We start from the raw sequence: 21,229 nt of genomic DNA on the forward strand, positions 1-21,229 counted from the left end.
AAGCAAACATGAGAAAAAATGATTGAACTCCTCTTAATTACTTTTATAATTTATTGCATCTCCTTAAGGGTCAATGAGATCTAAACATCCCAAATGCCACGTCTGAGTGACACCAAAGTGGAGGATAGGATATAATAATATAGAAGTTCCCATTCTCAGCAGTTTGGCTTTGACACCTTATTGCTCACTGTATTTGCTTTGAATACGTTTGTACTTCCTTAGAATAAGGAGTAAACTGAAAAATGTATTTAAATCACGTTTCCTCCCAAACTGCCCAAGACTGAGATGGATATTAGTATCTCTATTGTCCCAGCACGTACAGCTATTTTTTGCGACATGATGCTGCTACTACTTTCACCATATTGTAAATACGTGGCCTTGAGAGTATTTCAGATGATGTTTGTTCAACCTACACAACCACATTAAAAACTTGAAATTGCATTTATTCTGTACTGTTTTAGTTTACCGCTTTGCTGTTGCGTGTCTTCACGGTGTAATACAGCAAAACACTGACTCGCAGTTTACAGAAGGAATAGGCGTGGTTGGTACCAGAAGGTGTGTGAAGTTAAAGGGCTGGAATTTCAGTGTCTTCTACCCTTCGAGTAACTGCAAAAGACTGAACCCAAGAGACCTGGAGACAGTAAGTGTTCAGAAGAGCCGAACCTGACTGTATTCAAGGGAAGCCTACTTCACATTGCTTTGTTTCTGGTAGTTTTGGTCACTCGTTTTCATGTACTGCCGCTTTGATTCTATGGTACAATACGTAAATAAGAATGTGTAGTAATAATAATTGGTATTATTTACATTATTCTGTTTCGGTACATGAGTGTAATTCTGCAACGTACAGGTACTTCGCTTTTACTGTAACTGTAAAAAGCCATTAGATGTTGTTTCACGTGACTCTTGTCTTCCCTGATGTGTCGAGCAGTTCTGTATTTCCTCGATTCTGTTTTCTGTTTTTATTTCTTTGTTTGCGCTAAAAAGAAACACCCATTAGTTGGATGGTCTTGATTTGAGATTGCTTGATAATTGATTTGAGTCTTGCGTATAAAACTGTATATTGCAAGTGCAGTGATTTAATACTTTTTCGTGCAGTTTCTCTGTGTATTTTTTTTTGGTGCACTTAGGGCTGTTAGGTTCAATACAGTTTTTGTTTTCCTGCTTGGGTTTTTCACAGTGCACCGCTTTAAAGCACTTTATGTAAAAGACAACAACAGTAGTTTACTAATACGTAAACTACTGTTGTTGTATACACCTGAAGAAGGCTCCACGGCCGAAACGTTGTGTTCTCTTTCTTCTTTTTTTCAGCATGGAATAAACCTATTACTTGTAGTTTACTAATGATACATGAACAGTCAGTTGTCATTTAAGAATTGTTTTAAGACAATGGAATAGAGAGATAATCAGTAAAAATGGAATTGGATGAATAGATACGTGCAAAACTGTAATATGTATCAAGATTTGATTAAAAAGTGCATTCAAGTTTTCTCAGAATATTCCTAATTAACGAAATTAAACATTGCTAATAATCCTAAACTGTCCTTCTGAACTCTTCTTGCTGTCAGTTCTATCTTCTGCAGGAGATTGAAAATGGCATCGCTGGCCAGTGCCCATACCAGCTTCTCCCTGGACCTTTTCAAGAGGCTCAGTGCTGACAATAGAACTGGCAATGTCTTCTTCTCCCCACTCAGCATCTCCTCTGCCCTGGCTATGGTGTATCTGGGGGCTCGGGGGAACACAGCCACAGAGGTGGCTCAGGTTAGTTCAGACACAGTGAGACTATCAAGCCATTGTGTCTCCATCCTCCTAAATGAAAAAAAGACTCAGTGCAGAAAATTGAAGAACAGGTTTGACAAATACTGTACACGTCTAACATTATTTGTGATATTTCCTTATGGCCTGTAAGTAAGGGGAAACTGGCTTTTCTCTCTAGATTGTAAGAGGTTCACCTCCTACAAGCAGCCATATCACCCTGCAACTCACAACTGGCAACCCACTGTAGCTCAGCAGCTGTGAGACTGGTCAGTACCTAAATGGGAGAGCTCCTGGGAAAAACATAGACCCTGTGGTCTGTGTGGGTCCTAATGCCCCAGTAAAGTGACGGGGACACTATACTGTAAAAAGGTGCAGTCCTTCGGATGAGACGTAAAACCGAGGTCCTGACTCTCTGTGGTCATTTAAAATCCCAGGGCGTTTCTCGAAAAGAGTAGGGGTGTTACACTGGTGTCCTGGCCAAATTTCCCATTGGCCCTTACCAGTCATGACCTCCTAATAATTCCCATCTTTGAATTGGCTTCATCATTCTGTTCTCCCCCCCATTAATAGCTGGTGTGTGGTGAGAGTACTGACGCACTATGGCTGCTGTCACATCATCTAGGTGGATGCTGCACACTGGTGGTGGTGGAGGGGATCCCCATTACTTGTAATGCGTGAGTGAGTGGAGTGTCCAGAAAAGCGCTATGTCAGTGTAAGCAATTATTATTATTATTATCAGATCATCAGGCTGTATCATGTGTTCCATCATTTCATTGTTACACTGCATTGCAAGTTTCTCTCATCAAAAATGGACTTTTATTTAATAACAATGTCTCTTCAAAAGGTGTCTTTGTTTAGACTTTGCGTGATCTAATTCACTATGCTTGTGCCTGACCATGTGGGCTAGACTGAATTGTAGTAAAAAATTGAGGTGTAAAAACAAAGAGGTTGATGGGTTGGAGACATTTCTGTCAGCTATCTGTGACTCAGGATGATGAAACAGAGGCCAGTAGATACCTTCCTGGCCTCAGAGTTCAGTATTGAGTCATCTTAATTCTAATTTGCCTCTCTTGTACTCAGCTATATCATATCTGCAGCGCAGATAAGCTCTCCAGGGTTGCTGTTGTTGTATCTATCAGTGCTGTGGGGTCTGGATTGACGACCTTCATTAATCTGAACCATGTGAATGATTGCAAGGTTTTCGTCAATTAATATGTGTAGCTTTCAGGGTTTGTTCATGATACATCGGTTTACTATTAAATGTACCTTATTGCAGTGAAATGTTTTTTTTACTGAAAATATTTAAGTCCAGTAAATGTGTTAAGTCAATACTGTCAGCTGATCTCAATTTAAGTAGGTTTCTTTTTAAAGAAAATATTGAGTTATTCTTTCTCTATCTGTTTCAGCTTTTGCATTTTTTGCTAATTTAAGATGTGTTTCATAACAGAACTTTATTTTTAGGGGAACCGCAGGGGAACCATCGGCAGAACCGTCTTAAAGTCGAGAGCAAAATTTATATTGAATTAAAGAGATGTATTCCCAAGCCTGCTTATTTACAATTTAATAGGGCCACTTTACATCACTGGAAGTTTTGTTATCTCATTCTGAATCACAGAATCTGGTGCTGCACATACCTAGAAATGTTGTCTATTTTTTATGTAAATAGTAAATGCACTTTATATGTGCAGTCTCGGATAGACATTTTGGATATCTCTGTAATATTGTTAATCCTATTTTATGAGGAATATATATGTCTGACAGAATTTGACAACGGGTTTGTCTCCTATTTTTATTTGACACTCCTTGTGCTAAGTAGTGGCTAAGGTTTTGTAGTGAGTTCATCCTAATTTATTAATTAAGTTTTTGAAATATGTATTCACACCCTGTTCAGGTACTTTATAAACTAAGATTAACTTCATTGTGACCTGGAACAAAACTATGCTATGTTTCTGCTGCACGCTAAGTCTGAGAGTAGAAATCTCTGTTTTGTGCCGTTAATAAGACCCTCCACTTCCATGAAGTTGAAGATGACCTCCATGTTGGATTCAGCAAATTGATCTCTGAACTCAACAAAGCAGGAGCCCCATATAAACTGAGCATGGCCAACCGTCTGTATGGGGAGAAATCATTCAACTTTGTGGAGGTAAGCTTTGCATTTATTCAATTTGTAAATGTTTAAACCCTTTAGAGAATAATGTATGAACAAATTTGCAGACACACTTTTGTTACAGTTGTTTTTTTTCCTCTGAAATAAAATACATTTTATATTTCTTCCTTTAAAATATGTTTGCATGAACATTTCCTTTTATGTCTGCACATACGGCATTGCGTGTGGCACACCTTGAAATTGTCATACTGTAATCTTATAAACTTTGTTGTAAATTATCTCAAACATGTAAGAAAATATGAAACACCTTAGATGTGCTATTGGCAAGATTTGTCAGCACCCACTCTGTTTTGTGAATGTAGCAATACATCGCAGAGACCAGAAAGCACTACCAGGCTGAGCTGGAGCCGGTCGACTTTATTACTGGAGCAGAGGCAGCCAGACAGAACATTAATGCCTGGGTGGAGAAGCAGACTCAAGGTAAAACATTTAGAAACCAGAGGATCTGTTCAAGAAAGATGATCTAGCAGTGTTTTTTTACACTTGAGTCTGTGATAATTTAGTGCTTCAATCCACAGAAGTGCCTGTGGAACCTAGATGAAGCTAGGCTTTTCTCTGTGGTTCAGCCAAACCTCAGCTTATCAGTATGCGACAAACACAGGGCAGGGTACGCTCTGGAAGGGACACCAGTCCATTGCAGGGCAGACACAAGCTCAAAGACGTCTACCCACTCACCAGGACCAATTCGTCTTTGAAGCCAATAAAACTACCAGTAGCCTTTGGACTGTGGGAGGAAACTGGAGCAACCAGAGGAAACCCATAAGAACATGGGGAAAAAACATAAAACTCCAAGCAGATAGTCCCTCATGTCTGGAATTGAACCACTGTGCCGCATTTTTGGTAATAGAAGAAGATTTAAAGAAAGAGGAGGTTCAGTACAGTCAGATACAAGGCAGCAGTAGTGGAACTGCTGTCCAAACCTTGTCACGTTGGACATTCAGGAAATGCACTGTGGGACACAGGCAGACATGTATACTGTAAGTCTGTGAATCTAGACTAACCAGGTCCAAGGTGCCCGAGAAAGCATTGGAAACAAGGCATTTAACTTTTAGACTTTTCTAAATCATGAACTTCTTAACGGTAGATACAGATGCAGCCTTTCAGTACTGCACGCAACTGCCTACGTCATACCGCGGTACGTGATTGGCTGGCCAAAATGACCGACAGGGGCACTCGTGGTGCATTGGTCGGTAGTGAAAAGATTTAATCATTTAATCTCTTTACTGTGCACATTTTAATATGCTTAGTATTGAATATTTATATGGAATTTTACAACTAAAGGGAAATTTTAGTAGCTGAACATAAAAAGAAGAGGAGCATAATGCATCTGAAGGTCATAAACGATATTAATTTAGGAACATAAACATATTATGTAAACTGTATATTTCTGGTCTTGGTAGTTTAAAGAAAAAAATACAAAAAGACTGACACAGCTTCGCATTGTGACTCGTTTTTCTAAGGAAACGTGTCCGTGGGGGAAGGTGGAGTGTCTTTCATTGGAAGACCCGCCCTATTCTACTTTGGAAATACCGGTGAAATTGGTTTAATTTGGCACAGCCAGCACTCCCGAAGAGAGAGAGAGATGAAAACCATGCAGCGCCAGGCGAATGCACAACATTAATGTAGGGCTTTCAGGCTCATGTGGATTTGCGCCCTACACCCTGCGGTACCGCTGTGTACATACAGTACGAACATATTGTGATATGTAGAAATATAAAAAAGGTCAATATAATGCCAATAATACAGTATTTGCTCTTTTTGTTTTTCAAAGAAATGTTTATTTGTTAAAAGAAAACTCATGGTGACAGCTGGGTTTGAACACCCGACCTCAAGGTTATAAATCAGTCACTTAAGCTATCACGCTACCAAGGCAAGTCGTGTGACAATCACTGAAACAGCCATACACATACTGTATCAATGGAAAGTCTTATACTATTGTTTGTGCAACAGTACATGGATATAGTTATACCGTTATTAATTTATTTAGATACGTGAATCCATATTATATTTCCTATTAATCCAATTCTAAAAGTATGCTTTTGTTTAATCCAATAACAAGCGTATTCGCAGAAAAGGTTAAAACGATCACTTTTCACAAAGTATATAAACGTACAATAATATGGTCAGAAGGGGCACATAAAAACGTTTCCGAAATAACCACTTGTAAGACTTAGATGCTTAAAATGTTTAGGGAAAAATGGAATACTGGTGTGTATTTTTTCTTTAAACTACCAAGACCAGCCATATACAGTACAGTTTACATACAGTAATATGTTTATGTTCCTAAATTAATATCTTTTATGAGCATGTGAAAGGCATGGTGAATCGGAGATTCTCAAGACTTACTTTGTATGATTGGAAACGAATGCGTGATCGGATCAACAAAATGCTGTAGTGTTACTTTTTGTCAATGAATAAATAGTCTTTTCGTTTACAAAGACGGTTACAAAGAATGTGGACCAGGGTAATACTTTGAGTTTACAGCTTGTCCAAGGTCATTCATTATTAATACTATTAGTAATATGTTCGGTAAAGACTTTGATGCATAAAATATTTCTGCATAATTAAAATATTTATGATAAAGGTGGTAGGTTGTATACTTTTGCCCAACTGAGCAATCTTGCTTTCATAAAATATACCAACTTTTTAATGTATAAATAGCTGTAATACACAGTTTAAATTTAAAAGTCTAAAGAGTATACAATTTAAATTCTTAATTGAATAAAGATTGGCCCTCAGCAGCGATTGGAATTTGAAACCGAGTGTTTTCTGGTGACAGCTCAAATGCTGTCACTCAAATGCTCAAATACATGAGAGGTTAACCTTTATTAGCTCCTCCTGGCGGTTTTACAAGGTGATTCCGGATACTATTAACATAATCAAACATAATCAAATTTGCATATGGTAAATGACGCTTTTTGACACGTTTTGTTGCGACATCTTTATAACTGTGATTTGAATGAATTTTCTGATCTCTTTTCTTAGTGCATGTTAATTTAGTTTCTGCATTCTTTTACAGTTTTTTTTTTAGTTCAAATATAGAGCACATCTTTAAAATCAAATAAAAGTTCATTCGTAGTTTCTTCTGGGGTAAAAAGTTACACTTTGAAACCGTGACTCTATTTTGGTACAACTATTAAGGTACAACTGTGAAATTCCGTTTAACTGATAGCCTGGTTCATGAACGTTTCACTCAGGACTAGTTAAACTCTGCTAGAAATGTTTGAGTATTTCACAGAATGCAAACATGAAATACTGATCATGTTATACACAAACGTGCAATGCATTGGTCCTCAAAACACGTTCTGTATTAAAAATGGAGCGACTCTAACCAGGGTAGTGTCAATCACATCATTAATAAAAATGACAGCTCTTCCGATTGTACACGAGGATCATAACATTTGACAACCCAGCATGTTACCAAGAAAGAACCCTTTTTCACTGCACGGGCAATTCATGTTTAACTAACATTGTGGAAATGTTGTGGTTTTAATCTCCCCCACCTGCTGGTTTTGATTTATCTGCGGCACAAGTTGGTGTCTGCACTGGTTACATGCTGGGAGCTCTGCAGTGATTATGTACAGCCCTGTCCGGGCAACTCTTCCAGCGTTTTGCTGTCATTTCACCTCCACACTTGGTCAATGCTCATTTTTCCATTTGTGCTTTTCCACTAAAGTGAGGTTTTACGGCCACACTGTATTTATCTACTGCTTATTGTGTTGATATTTGTTTTTACTCTAGAAAAAATCAAGAACCTGCTGGCTAAGGGAACTATTGACAGCATGACCAGGCTTGTGTTGGTGAACGCCATCTATTTCAAAGGAGACTGGGAGAAAAAATTTAATATGGCTGCAACAAGAGAAGCACCATTTCATTTGAACAAGGTAATAAGTTCCCCATTCATTGAAAAAATAAAACATTTTGGAGATTACCCAAAATCCCCACAGTGAGCATAGCAGTAACGGTCAAAGACCACAAGCCAAGCTCAATGATCGAATGCAGACATAGAACATTAGAAGCACTAATGTTCTAATACAGAACTGTGTTCTGAATTAATTTTATATCTTAACTGAATTATTCAAAGAATTGTTTACTCAGCTGAGTTTGAAATACATTTTCAACTTATAGTTGAATATAATGTAAAAAATGTGCTCTGTGAGAGCATGTGAGAAGTGATTAACAATGGCTTCTTTTTGCACTGAACCTTTACAGAATGAGACCAAGCCCGTGCAGATGATGTATCAGAAGGGCAAGTTTGCACTCAAATTCATCCCCGAGGTCAGCTGTCAGATCCTGGAGCTTCCATACCTAGGAAAAGAGTTAAGCATGCTCATCATGCTACCCAGTGCCATTGTAGACGACTCCACAGGACTGGAAAAGGTGAGGCATTGTGGGATAGACTGACACAACTGAAAAGGCCATTTTAGATGGAAACTTGATTCAAAGATGAAGAAAGTAGCAGTCTGAAATGTTTTGTATTTACAGTGGTATTTCAGGAAAGCATCACCTCACTCCAGAGCAAATTCACGTTGTAGCCAGTTGCTCATACATGACTAAGTACCAGAAGTCAAACTCCATTACTTTGTTACTCATGTTTTCTAGGAACAGTTCTTAGTTTGTGAAATAAATGGTTAATGTTTTAGATCAGTATTGTTTCACAAATCCACACCATCATGTAGGCCAAGGACTTCAAAAAAGAGAAAGACTGAAATGTGGATGAAGAGTGAGGGACAAGAGTGGTTTTTTGAAGAAGAATTTAACGAGCCCATAGATGAAGCCACAGAAAACTGATTCCATGCCTTTGTATCCCTGGTAGCCATTTTGCACAAACTGTATAAATATCCTATTTTTTATTAGATTGCAGGAAGGTAAATTAATAAAATTCTGCTTACCAGTGTACCTAATGGAATTGTTTAATTGATGCATGTTTCACACCTTGCTTTAAAGACTTTTGTGCTCAAGTGTTTGTCCAACATAGCCCTGCTCGCTCTTTTTCACTAAGAATGCTGTACTTCATTTTGTTTTCACTTTCTGCCTCTGTTGGGTATTGTGTGTATTGTTGTGCAAGGCTTTGAGGTTCTTGTAAAATTGCGTTATTCTAATTTTAACACGGTCTGGTGTTCTTTTTTTTAAGCTTGAAAGGGAGCTCACCTATGGGAAGCTTATGGAATGGACAAAGCCTGACATGATGGACATTAAAGAAGTAGAGGTGTTGCTGCCAAAGCTCAAATTCGAGGAGGCCTATGATCTCAAGGAGGTTCTGAAGAGCATGGGCATGGTAGATGCCTTTGACAGCACAAGGTCTGATTTCTCTGGCATGTCCTCCAGTTCCCAGCTGTTTCTGTCCAAGGTGGTGCACAAGTCCTTCGTGGAGCTCAACGAGGAGGGCACTGAGGCTGCTGCAGCTACTGCAGTAGTCATGGTGGTGGATTGTGCCATGATCATTCCCCACTTCACAGCCGATCACCCCTTCCTGTTTTTCATCAGACATAACAAATCCCAACACATCCTATTCTACGGCAGGTTCTGCTCTCCCTAAGAATCCAGTTGCAGCCAGTGCTTCAGTAATAACCTCTAAAGTCTGTCTGCAGGCTCCAAACTCTATTGGATTGTAGTATCCTGTGAGTTAATTTTCACTATGTGCATTATAAGCAAAACTGGAGTGAGATAGTATGTAACCGATGTATCCCATTAGGAAAACTCTTCTGTCTTGCTCAGTTTAATGATGTAAACAATAAATCACAAGCTGAAAATAAAATGGGATTGAATGGTTCTTATTTGTTATACCCTCTGTGTGAATGAGTGTCCCTGATTGCACAGTTTATAAACTGGTTTTCCTTGCTGTTCTGATTCAGAGTACAATTACAAGAGACTGAGGTGCCACTGGCTAAACTGTAAATGGAAATGAATGTAAAAACAGGTGCCAGTTTTACATTATAAATGCAGTATTTACAAAGACACACAGGCATTCCCAAAAATTGTTTGATACTGCCAATTTTTTGGTGTGCTGCCAGTTTTCCCATCTGGGGAATCCCGGTTTCAGCAGGTTAGTAGCCTGACCAAGGTTCAGCCTATCTTGGATATAGTTTCCTCTTGTGCCTTCTGGTTCTGGTTTCACCACTGATCTTTAGAACAGTGTAGTGCAGGCTAACAGCAGAGCCAGTATCTGGCTCCTTGTTTTGCGTCAAAGGGACCTCTACACTGCTCATGCTCACAAGTATTATCATCCCCACAAGCAAACATGAGAAAAAATGATTAAGTGACAAAATTAAGAGTTTACCAGGTAGAACTGGTATCCTCAAACCAGAAAGTATGAGTCTAAAACAATAGAAACCATGTAAAAAGGCTGGTGGAAATTGACGGTCATCAATAATTTGTGTCATTTAGACAAATTTTCAATCAGCTGAAAAATGCTGTAAAATGGGTATTGAAATGAGCAAACATTTCAGGGCAGTGTCGGGTTAAGGTTACAAGAACCATTAAATGCTGACAGTCTTGGAATCCAGTTCCCAGACTCTGCAATTTACAACACTGTCGGCCAAATGTCTCTGAAAAAAAAAGCTGCTGAAAGGAGATAATTACCACTCCTTCTAAACTTCCCAAAATCCAGCACAAAGAGTAAAAAAAAGTTTAACTAGTGTGGGAATGTTTACCCTAACCCTAACTGGGGTTTCAACAGAGACATCCAGCCATCTGTCTCTGAAGCCCTTATCGGATCGTAAAATGTTCCTCAAACCAAAAAGTATGACTCTAAAACAAAAGAAACCATGGAAAAAAAGCTTCTGGAAATTGATTGTCATCAATAATGCGTGTCTTCTAGACAAATTTTCAATCAGCTGAATAATGCTGTAAAATGGGTATTGAAATGGGCGAGCATTTCAGGACAGTGTAGGGTTAAGTTTTCAAGAACCATTAAATGTTGACTCATTATACACCGAGTTGCACATTAAATGACAGAATTAGGAGAGTTTACCCAGTAGAACTGGTTTTCTTGCAACTTTCAATGATTCAGTTTTGCAGTACAGTTCCCAGACACTGCAATTTACAACAGTGGTGGCCAAAAGTGCAGGTAAAAGCAAATAACTAGTCGTTCTAAAGTTCCCTTGGGACCCCAAATGCAGCACAGAGTGTAAAAATTGTCTCAAGAATTATCTAAGTAGTGTGTGAATCTTAACCCTAACCCTAGCTGGGGTGTCAACTGACCATTTCCGCGATCTACTGTATATCTGAACCTCTCTGAGCATCAGATTTTGACGTTCCGTTCCCTAAACCAGGAAGTACATGTGGGAAGGAATCAAAACCATTGATGAAAGCTCTTGCAAATGTATTAGATTCTATAATACTTAGTTACAGATTTTGATCCGAGTCAGTTTTGGGATCAATTACCAAATTACCGGTGCACTGCTCCGTCCAGGCCGCAGAGAGAATGCTAACCCTGCATGTAACTTGTTAAATAACTGTATCTCTGCTTGGTAACTGCAGCTGGAACACGGTGTGTGTGCGCTTAGTGACTGGTGAGGTACAGGTACAGTAGTACTGTGAATCCTTCCATGATATGTGCTTGTGGAGACCTCCAGTCCGGCTCCAACGTGAGTGCAGACTATCGATCCCGTTCCTGCCCGACCCTATTTAAATCAGTGCTCTCCAACCCTGGTCCCGGAGGAAGATTTTAGCTCATTTTAAGTTTTATGTTTAGGGCATACTTTACTTTTAGCCCTTAAACGGTCAAATGGGTTTTGTATAGTTGTATTTGTATACAGTGCAGTCTGTAAGTATTTGGACAGTGATACAATTTTTGTTGTTTTGGCTCTGTACTCCAGCACACTGGATTTGAAATGAAAAAATGACTATGAGGTTAAAGTGCGGAATGTCAGCTTTAATCTAAGTATATTTACACCAATATTGGGTGAACCATATAGGAATCACAGCCCTTTTTATACATACAGTAGTTCCCCATTTCAGGGGACCAAAAGTAATTGGACTATTGGCTGCTTGTTTCTGTGAAAGTTTTGTCACTGTCCAAATACTTACAGACTGCACTGTATAAACACTTCTATGTTGATCAATGTAGAATCAAACCCGTCACAATTTCAGTTTCAGACCTGCCCGCGTGCTGGTGTTTTTTCACTGAAATGTAACCAAAGGGACCACTGCAGAATGGCAAAGTGTATTGTCCATTGTGAGGAAATAGTGGGCATCCATGGTTGTGGTTAGTAATGAATAAAGTGAAAAGCACAAATGTATATTGATGGTGCAGTTACAGACCCCAGAAAACAGTTGAATTGACAAGATATGGAGCTCAACTGAACTGAAAACCAGCAAAGAGTGTTCCTCCCAGACCAAGGCTGGGATCCGCTGATCTAGAGCGTCACTTTTTTCCGGTTAGGGTTCATGAAACACAGCGGCAGAGTACAGGATCGGAGACCACAGCACAGACACAAGAAGGAAGGAAATGCAACAAAAACCCAACCGTGTTTGACAGCCAGTGTGTTGCTGTCCAGTGGACACGGCTTGGCCCACTCTCCCCCGTTTGACCTCGGTGTCTCCCAGGGAGACGGGGGCGGGCTGCTGCACTGCCGGGGCAGCCATGGGAAGGCCATGGCATGGCCACTTACGTCTTCTTTCGGATGGAACACCATCAGGAAACCCACCGTTTTCCCACACACGTTTGTTCGTTCCTCTCTTGGATCGACGCCGTAAGTTGAATAGAGATCTTTCACCTCTGCTACGCAGGTCTCCATTAAGAAACTGCTTAACATCGGGCAGAAAAAAAGTACTTGAATGCAAAATCCTTGAGGTGGGTGCATACTAACAGATTTACAGTCCTTTACTGTTATCTAAATTCCTGCATCTCTTTTTCAGATAGAAACCAAATGGGTATAACATGCAGTTAGAATATCAGATTTATTACATAAGAGAGTCTAGAAGATTATTATTTTGTTTTACAGCAAATTGTGGCTTTTAGATACTAAAAGAAGAATAGCAGTTTTTTTTATATGCATGTTATTTTGACTCTTTCCTTTTCCAGACCATGGCAAGCAACTAAAGACTTCTACAGCAAAGCTCATAATGCTCACCTGAAGTCTGTTTCACAAAAAAAAAATCAATAAATGAGATATTCCTAATAAACCAAATAAGTATGTCATGTTTCTTCATTTAACTGTATCATTCTGTTGAATCCGTTTGGAAAACCTGTCCCAGACACGTGAACATGCCTAAAAAATCAATTTTGTGACTACATAAACAGACAAGGGAATGACAAGTAATGAAAATAGACTCCAAAATGTTATGAAGGACAATGAGAAGAATCTTGCAATACCAACCATTAAAAAAAAAACCCGGAAGCACTATTAGTATAGAATATCGGCTATTTAAAACCCACAATCAGACAAAAGACTACCTTAATCTTGTAAGAATGTACATTTTTGTGAAGTGTTGTTTGTCCCTCAAAGTTTAATATCACTGAACCTTTGCCAGGACTGTGCTATAGTAGATTCTTTTGGCAGCTGCCTGGTTTCCCAGACACACAGATCTAGTAATTGACCTTCCAATTTTAATCTGGTTAGTGAAGCCCTGTGATGCACTTATCTGCATAGAGGCCCTTACTGCATATTTTTGAAAAACTCAGGACATCATGTGCAATTACTGAGCCTTGTGTGGAACTGTACCCACTGTACCCATGATCACCAAGCCGTGAAACTGAAGCCTAAGCACCTCGGCTGTGTGCAGAAGACAGTATTGGAACATTAAAACACTAATTGTTCTTATTTATTACAACTTTTGAGGTTGAGCTACAGTTACAATTCTTAAGTAAACAATGTAGTGAACACTATGGTAGATGATTGTAATGCTTAAAAAGTGGTTACATAAAAAAAGTCATAAATTGCTATTTACAGTAATCATTTTAATTTGCATCCTGCTGTTAAGCACATACCAGCTCAATAATTCCTTCGAGAACTGATACTGAACGTCAGAGATACAAAGTTATTTAAGTATTAGAATATTTCCATCACTAATATTCTTTATAAGTAAGCTATTTAGGACTATATGCTTAAATTCTCCTCCCTTACAGAGCTTTGAGATGCTATTTGTACTAAGCAGCAAAGAACATGAATATTGAATATTATGAATATGAACTAGAAAATTGGGCAACCTCACCTCAAGTAATTGAAGAAAATCCTAAAAAAAAAAACTATTCTAAATAAGTTCAGACCCGAGCACTCAGTGATGAAATCTAAAACCTACTGATGGTCTTATGTCCTGATGACAAACATTTACAGTTAAGTTGCAGGAAGTAAGAGAATTAAGGCTTGACTTTCTCTGATAAGTCAATCACGGAGAGGAAAACCTGCCAAAAAAGAGAATGCTGTTGGACTTGTTGTGCCTAATGAAGAAGAGGAAAGGGTGATCAGCCGTGAAGTGCTCCTCACGCAACATGCAGAACGCAACTATGCCCGCCGTCGCGGCTGCCGCCTCAGTGCCTTCCTCATTCACCTCAATAAAGGACTTGTGGACCACTGCAGACAAGGACAGTCCAGGCCCGCCGTTCATCCCCGACAAGTCAGCTCTGCTGCTGTCAAACACATCCACCATGCCCAGACCCGCCAGGGCCGAGCTCAGCTCGTAGTCATCCTGCAGCTTGAACTTGGGAAGGTGGACCAATATATCAGTGCCCGTGTCCATGTTCTCCCTCTTCGTCCACTCCTGCATCTTCTCCAACGTCAACTCCTTCTCAAGCTTTGAAAGAGAAAGAGAAAGAGAAAGAGAAAGAGAAAGAGAAAGAGAAAGATTGTAGCAGTTCTTGTTAATCACCGAATCACTTCCTGTCCCCGAAGTCCACCATGCCTGCTGGTTTTCCATTCCACCCAGATGTGATCTGAATAGAGTTGTTCTCTTAATTGGTCTGTACCACCACAGCTTCCAGGTCTTTACTCACAGAAGACTAGAAGTCACAGGAGTAGCACAGAAAACCTGGTTGACCGTGGCTCTCCAGGACCAGGAGTGAATATCACTGTTTTAAATGACAACTAATAAGATGTCCTTTTGCTCAACCTAGAGCCGAGCCAAGAAACATGATGAAACACATCTCTCATATTTTCTATATCCACTGTTTGGCGATAATGAACTGTGCACGACTTGCGTCTATACCGTGTTGATCAAAGAAATGGGTAAAATCAGTCCATGGCTAGATTTTTTGAGCATGTGAAAAAAAAAATGGAGGCTCTTAATGAGAATTATATTTGCGGTTGATTACCATCGTACATTTGTTTTTAGTTATGCGCTTTAACAATTTAACAGCAACAGGCTGTCACTGTTGCAAGGACAAAGGCAAAACACAGTACTGTTAACAGTAAGTACTTTTAGAAAAGCTGTATAAAAATCCAAGGAATTATAACTAATACTACTACTGCTGCTGGCACTACTACTAGGACTGCCTCTACCATCAAGTTACAGTACCTTCTCCAGCCCCGTGGAGCTGTCACTGATGTCTTCAGGCAGAAGGATGAACATGCTGAGCTCTTCACCAACGTAAGGCAGCTCCAGAATTTTCAGGTTAAGCTCCGGAACATAGTTGAAAGGGAACTTTTTCATCCGATACATCATCATCACTGGTTTGCTCTCATTCTTCAAGGAGAAAAAAAATAACAGAAATAAACTAAAACACGTCAGACATGAAAAGCATATATTATTCTAAAATGATGCACGAACCATCAATAGCTCCAAATAATATACCTTATTTAAAACACCTCATTACAGTATACTTTAATATTTACAGAGGACAGTCAAACAATGTGATGCCCTGACTCTGCCTTACAACAACAGTGACTAACCAGGAAACCAAGTATTCTCCAAATCAGTACATTTATTCTGTAGATCAAACACTTCAACACTATTCCTAGTATCTTCATTAAAATTGTTAGTCAAAAAGGCATGGCTCATGACTTACTTTATTGATTTTAAAAGGCATTTCCTTTGTGTTTTTTTCTTCAAATTTGTGCATCCAAGATCCTTTGAAGTAGATGGCATTCACCAGAGCAAGTCTTGTCATGTTATTAACTGTTCCCGGCTTCAACAGGTCTTTGATTTTGCCTATGAACAAGAAACATTGCTTGTGTGAGAACAATGTGTATTTATGATCTTGAGTTTAACTTGAATTAAATGGAGTAGAACATAATACATGCTTTATTTCTAATCAATATCAACAGTATTTATAGAATCAATAGTCAATTCCAGAAGTGGTCGTGCATGCCCAGGCCATGAAATTCCCTCCACTGCGATTCAGAATTTGCTTGGCAGCGCAAAGAGAAGCCAGGTGAACTTGGAACAAAGTCTTCTGGACAGATGCGACAAAGATCTGAGATTTGAGAGAACTCAAGGTGGCAGTAACAAAGGATCTTAAATGATTATGAAAAGTATGGAGGTCTCAATCGATTACGTTTGGAAAGCATTGCATATTGGGTTAATAGGAAACAATTGCCATTTCATGCAAGTAGATCAGATTAACAACTCAAATACAGTGTGTACTTGTGGCCCGAGTTATCTCTTTGTGTCCTGATCACTTGGCAAATTTAATCCAAAAAAAAAGATGGACCCAGACTGTTCATTCAAACACTGAATGAATTGAAACTAGTTGAAACAGCAGAAACCTTGCAATTACCATTTTTCCAATAATAAGGCTGTTTTCAGAAATACCTGGCAGCAAACATCCTGAAACAGTAATTCTGACAAAATTGCTTAAAGTCAAAGAAAGGCTGGTTACTCATCCAAATATCTACTGTATAACAAACAGCACTGTTTGAGGAAACTGGGGCCCTGTCAGAGCACAGAAAGTGTAAAAACAGATCAACTACCTGCACAAGACCGGCAAAGTTTGCCTTTGGATTCTGCATGTACTGTAGATGTTACCTTCAGTCTGTTCTTCCACCCACTGGTTGACCTGCTGCCGAGCCTCTCCTGAAGCACAGATGAAGTCCACAGGCACCAGGTCAGCGTGGTAGAACTTCTTTGTGGATTCCAAGAACTCCTGCAGTGACGGCGAACAGCAAAAATGACACAGGGTCAAGGACCTGGACTAGCAATAGGAATCGCAATTCCTCATTCACTGTAGTTTTCAGCTGCTTTCTCTGCACAAGCAGCTCACATCGCAGTCATTTCTGAAGTGGGGGAAAACGCCCTTCCAGTCAGGAACAGGGGGAGACGGCTGTAAAAAAACAAACACATTTGACAGTGGCATTAAGTTGCGAGACTCACTTGAAGAAAGTTAAAAGTCTTCTCCCCGTACAGCCGATTGGCGAGTTTCAGCAGGTAGGAAGCAGCAGGTTTGTTGATGTCGGAATTAAGTTCTGTGAAACTGGAATGAACATTTGTGGCCTGGCTGAAACACAGAGCCTGGCAGAAAGAGACAAAATCAAAGTTAAAAAAAAAAAATTGACATAATACCCAGACTTAAGTTGTGTTCTTATGAACTGTACAGTATATACTGATTTTGTTTTGGTAAAGCTGGGATCTACACTGTATACTTGCAAGAGACAAAATGCAACCCTATGGCTTCAATAACGAAAAAGGCAGGATAACAGCATTCTTTACTGTATCTTGTCAAATCAGATTTACTCAATTTTGTCATAACAAATATAGTACAAGTCTACTGTACGAATGTAGAACTTGAAATTCTAATTACCATCCTTAAACAGGGTGTAAATTTTAGAACTTTGTACCCCAAGCCATGATACACAGTGAGACAAGCGTCACTAAGAGAAGACTTGGAGTGAGCTCACCAGGGCATTTTGCATGTCCTGGCAATGCAGTATCCACCCCATGACCTGCGAGGCACCCGCAGGCTTACAGTGCCTTCAGACAGTGAAGCACCCAAACCTCCCACTGGGGTCGGTGCTGCCTGTGATGTGCTAAACGACTGAGTGTCTCAAAGACAGGGGGGGTACAAAAAGCCCACCTCCACATCTTCACTTTCCCGTGTGCAGATGTGGGGTCTGGAGCGGCCAGGCCAGATGCAAAATGCACATGTGGCAAGTCCAAATTGTGTAGGCAGTACAAAAAAGTTGGCATTGTTATTATTGTAATTATCCCAGTAGCATTAACCTGTTAATTGCATGATGCACAGCTGACAACATGACAGAGGAGAATCAAATCAATGAAACAATGAACTTAATTGAACAGATTTTCTTTTCACACATCGTGGTGCACTGTGAAAAGCAATTCGTTTTTTGTTGAAAAAGATGCAATTTCAACAAAAAACAATTTTTTAAGTATAGAAACTGATCCCATCCCATCTACTGCAAATGTTCTTCTAACCTCAGGAAAATGCAAGAAATAAAAAAAAAAATCATTTCTTTCCTTTCTCAAGCTACAGTTCAACAACAGCAAAAGAGTGAATTACCTAAAGTACATTATACCCCAAATAGGATTTATGACATTTATCATGCGTCACATCTAAATCACCTAGTTACGATTGCCCATTGAACACTGAAAACGGTGCCTCTAAACCACACACAGGCAAAGTTCAGAGATAAAACCCCAGTGATACTGACAAAATGAATGAGGAGGACAAGCCAGTTTTGAAAGATGAAAAGCGTTTGCTTTCAGAGCGCCTGTGTGAAACAACATGGTGTTCATTCTAAAACCTTGTCAAGAAGCATACTTTTTATACATTTCTTTCTAAATGTAATACATTTAATGAAATTAATTCAAATCGTGGCATAATTTTTAAAGGCAAATCGTCATATATTTAAACAATGAAGAAATTCTGCCAAGGTGCAATATCACTGCTGCATACTTAAGGTGTACTGGAGTAATCTGGGTGGGTTTGCTAAAGTCAACAAAAGCCTTGTTGAGCAACTATGAAGAATGAGATAAAAAGACAGGACAATCTAGAAAAGCAAACGTTTTTATTAAAGATGCACAGTGACTCAGAGGTACTAAACCCATCACGAAAAGAAAAATGAGGGCGTTTGTGTATTTAAATGCATACTGTATTTCTAATCAAATAAAAAGGGGCGATAGTTCACAAAGGTTGATTTTTCCTCCTCTAAGAGCCTCTTAATTTATATCGGTGATGAGCAGACCGTCAGGCACCTTCACTTTTAAATTTCAGAATTCAGCCTTCCATAAACCCCAAGGTACCTCAATAACCACGTTACGGTAAAACTGTGTAATATCCGTTTCCCCAAATTGCATCTCTACCACCAACCAACTGACCTTTACATATGTTTGTTCAGCACCCATGGTAAAACAATTCAGCTACAGCTGCTGAGCAAACACTCCTATATATATATATGGCTGTTTCACCTGCACAAACACCACATCAAGCCTTGGGTGCGAACTAAAGCCCACTGGTTCTCCACTGCAGGAAGAGAATTAATCAACCAAACCACACAGCTGGTGGTCTTTGTGGAGAAGGATAACCCCCCCCTCATGATCTTACAAGTTACCTTTGCCATCTGGGTTGCAGTCTGGCCTTTGGCCCCCAGGTACACCATAGCCAGGGCTGCCGAGATGCTCAACGGCGAGATGAAGACATTACCGCTCGGGTTAACCTCGTTGAGTTTCCTGAAGAGATCCAAGCAGAACTGAGTGTTGGCAGAACTAAGACTGGATTTTGCCATTGCTGTGGAAACAGAGAAATGCTTAATTAGACACTAGGGACACATTCAAGAAAACAACGTAAAGCATTGAGTAAATTAAAAGTGTCAATACTTCAAAAAAAAGGTGTCTCGATTGTGAAATATTGTTGGTTTTCCCCAAGTTCAAGGGCGATATAAGCTGCGTTACTTAAAACAAGGTGCTGCTTATACTCATTGAGAGCACACTGGGGGAAACCACCACTATCCGTCCAACTAAAAGTTTGACAACGTCAATAGTTTGCTTTCGTGTTGTTTAAAAGAATCGTTTATCCCTTTATGGCTACATGTTATTCTGTATTATCTTCTTTGGAAGAAAAATACGACATTATTTCCTTCACTTCCTGGTTACATTTTGGTCTCCATTTTAAAACTTAAAAACGGTTTGGATAAAAACAGCTGAGCTTTACCAACACAATAACGGCGTACGGTACGTTTAACACAGCAGAACAATCTACCGCTCTGCTTGAAACCACCATGTGCAGCAAGAGGAGTTTTGAAAAGATCAGCAATTCAGCAGACAGTGAAAACTTCACTTTTTTTTGCAGACGGACAATCCCCCTTCACCGACCTAAACGAGCTGCGTCTAATAACGTCATTTTCTCGTTTCAATACCAAAACGGGAATGCTCCCTCGACATGTCTCAAAATACAATAACAAAACAAAATCGCTTACTTTGCAGGGATGCGAACTGATGTCCTGGGACGCCTGACTCTCACCAGTGCCACCAACACAGAAATGGGCGTGTTACACTACAGTCACACAAACCGCATCATGTTCAGAGGCCAGGCTACATCCTTATTGGTCTCGCCGCTCATTCTTAACATTATGTTTTCAGCACGACATTGGTTTGCTTGTTTAGTATTATATTGAGTGCTGTAAATTACTCACAGGTGCATTTTATGTGTTAATAAGAGGAGAGACTTGTCAGTTGAAAGCAGGCAGCTCTGCCCCTTTACAGTCAAGGGAATCTGATGTACAGTCCGACTTCCGTTACGATTTTCCTTTTGTGCGCAGTCCTTGCAGATTCGACTATATGCAGAGCTTCAGCTATAAAGATACAAAATTGTTATAATTATGATGCTGAATGGCACACACACCGCATCGCTGCTGTTTGAGTGCTTTCGTAGAAACGCTGTGAGCTCACCTGTAACATGCTGAATTTTGCTGAATACAATTAAAAGGTTTTTGCGCTGTATTCTGCACATAGGGCGCCTGTATATTATTGTACTGTTCGTACCGAATTTATTGAATTTTCTTCTTCGGATACCTTCAATATGCACAAAGTCTGCTGTTAAAAGTGCTTCCCAACAAATAGTTATTGCAGTATATGATATATTTAAATATTTATAAAACGATTACATTTGATATCGATTCAACTAAAATAAATTAAATAAATAAATGGGAAATAGAGCACACGTCAGGGTACTCTCTGAAGGTGAAGGTGCACACAGGGTTACGCAGAGACGCAGAACTGCAGGGCACCATCCCGAAAAATGACTGAAGGTCGTTGATTTCAGTGTTGATAAAGAACCGGTATGTATAAAAACAGATCAAGATAAGATAAGCAAAAGATTCAGATCTGAACTATTTTTCACAGATACCGTGAAACATTTCTAACATTTTACTTTTTTACTGTAACTAAATAAAAAAAAAACTTAAAATTTCGAGC

At 39.4% G+C, this 21,229-nt stretch overlaps 2 protein-coding genes across 3 annotated transcripts; one reads left to right on the plus strand and one right to left on the minus strand.

Annotated features, from left to right (window-relative positions):
• The first annotated feature begins 542 nt into the window (after positions 1 to 542).
• LOC148833116 (leukocyte elastase inhibitor-like) lies at positions 543 to 9,680 on the plus strand. Of its 2 annotated transcripts, XM_088918085.1 has the most exons (7): positions 543 to 640; positions 1,566 to 1,758; positions 3,758 to 3,898; positions 4,225 to 4,342; positions 7,664 to 7,806; positions 8,135 to 8,302; positions 9,057 to 9,680. In XM_088918085.1, exons 2-7 carry the CDS (start codon positions 1,591 to 1,593, stop codon positions 9,459 to 9,461), a joined length of 1,143 nt encoding a protein of 380 aa, XP_088774211.1. In that variant the 5' UTR covers positions 543 to 640; positions 1,566 to 1,590; the 3' UTR covers positions 9,462 to 9,680. The 2 variants fall into 2 exon arrangements, with proteins under 2 accessions (XP_088774211.1, XP_088774212.1); XM_088918086.1 differs by lacking the exons at positions 543 to 640; positions 1,566 to 1,758 and adding an exon at positions 1,946 to 2,021.
• Positions 9,681 to 13,660: 3,980 nt separating this feature from the next.
• Positions 13,661 to 20,607, minus strand: LOC148833117 (leukocyte elastase inhibitor-like). The gene is made up of 7 exons (XM_088919527.1): positions 20,233 to 20,607; positions 19,369 to 19,544; positions 17,174 to 17,311; positions 16,829 to 16,946; positions 15,870 to 16,012; positions 15,380 to 15,547; positions 13,661 to 14,659 (listed from the first exon to the last, which is right to left on the minus strand). Exons 2-7 carry the CDS (start codon positions 19,540 to 19,542, stop codon positions 14,255 to 14,257), a joined length of 1,146 nt encoding a protein of 381 aa, XP_088775653.1. The 5' UTR covers positions 19,543 to 19,544; positions 20,233 to 20,607; the 3' UTR covers positions 13,661 to 14,254.
• Positions 20,608 to 21,229: the final 622 nt, after the last annotated feature.

The sequence above is a fragment of the Atractosteus spatula genome, chromosome 6 (genome assembly GCF_055471065.1).
Source record: "Atractosteus spatula isolate fAtrSpa1 chromosome 6, fAtrSpa1.hap1, whole genome shotgun sequence".
NCBI lineage: Eukaryota > Metazoa > Chordata > Actinopteri > Semionotiformes > Lepisosteidae > Atractosteus > Atractosteus spatula.